Source organism: Sphaeroforma arctica (assembly GCF_001186125.1).
Source record: "Sphaeroforma arctica JP610 unplaced genomic scaffold supercont1.7082, whole genome shotgun sequence".
In the NCBI taxonomy this organism is placed as follows: domain Eukaryota; class Ichthyosporea; order Ichthyophonida; genus Sphaeroforma; species Sphaeroforma arctica.
This window is the reverse complement of record NW_014033476.1, coordinates 1-1,508: the sequence shown is the minus strand read 5'-3', so window position 1 is coordinate 1,508 and position 1,508 is coordinate 1. Positions and strand designations below refer to the sequence as shown.

General features: G+C 30.2%; 1 protein-coding gene across 1 annotated transcript; it reads right to left on the bottom strand.

Moving 5' to 3' along the window:
• Window positions 1-371: 371 nt before the first annotated feature.
• Window positions 372-832, bottom strand: SARC_15960 (hypothetical protein; the record flags this gene model as incomplete). Its single annotated transcript, XM_014289928.1, has 3 exons — window positions 372-433; window positions 459-677; window positions 743-832. Coding segments are annotated over 3 exons (371 nt in total), but the record flags the coding sequence as incomplete, so codon positions are not given.
• Between the last annotated feature and the right edge of the window lie 676 nt (window positions 833-1,508).

Sequence of the window (1,508 nt, the reverse complement as noted above, 5' to 3'; positions counted from 1 at the left end):
GTATACTATATATATATATACTATGATACATACATACTATCATTCATACATACTATCATACATGCATACATACTTACTTACTATTATGATACTATCATACTAACATACTATCATACTATCAAACTATCATACATATATACTGTCATACATACAAACAATCATCCGTACTACCATTCATACATACATACATACATACATACATACATGCATACATAGATACATATATACATATGACATATATATATACATGCATACATACGTACATACATACATACGCACATGCATACGTACATACATACATACATATATACATACATACATAAATTCATAAATATGTACAAACATACATACATACATACTTACCTACATACATACATACATACATACATACATACATACATACATACATACGTACATACATACATTCACACATCTATCATACATACATACTATTACACATACATACTTTCATACATACTATCATACATTCTATCATACATACTATCATGCATACTATCATATATACATACTGTCATACATAAATGCATGCATACATGCATACATGCATACATATCATCATACTTACATACATACATACATACATACATACATATACACATACATACATACATACATACAAACAAACATACATTCAAACATACATACATACACACATACTATCATACTATCATACATTTATACATACATACATACATACATAAATACATGCATACTATCATACAATCATACCTACATAGATACTATCATACATACTATCATCATACATACATACATACATACTATCGGACATACATTCATACATACATACATACTATCATACTATCATACATACTAACATACATCCTATCATACTACTATACATACATACTGTCCTTCCTTCATATATACATACATACATACATACATACATACATAGTTCGGTCCGAAGAAGCAAAGGGCCTCGTCTCAACTCGACTGACTTCTAATATACCTTAGGAAGAACCACATTGTCTCATTTGATTATAGCTTTAAACTCATATATAGTAGATGGTTCAGCATCACAGATGAGATAATTTTGTAGCTGCGGCCCTGCCCTGCGGGGTATATTTTATAAATAGATGCAAAAGAAACGTACATATATGAAAATAATTGAATGCAACACCTTCCAATCAAGTTTTTAATTCCAGGTTGGCAGTTGCTCAGTAAACAAAACAGCTTTTTTTTATTGTTATTTTTTAACACCGACAGAACATAGCCTTCTAAATTGAACAAGTTAAAAGACTATGGTCAGAAATCATAACAAACGATAGTCTACGCTCTACAACTCCTTTCTAAATACACTTAAGTCTGCGTGCTGATAAGTTAGCACTTGACAACGGATACTATTTCAAATTTTGTGAATATTTGGTCTAAAAAACAAAGAAAATATGTATGAACCGAATCGTGATACTTATCTAAATCTATCCGCGTTCATCATATACTCCCAACCAGACGCAAAGGCCTCCATG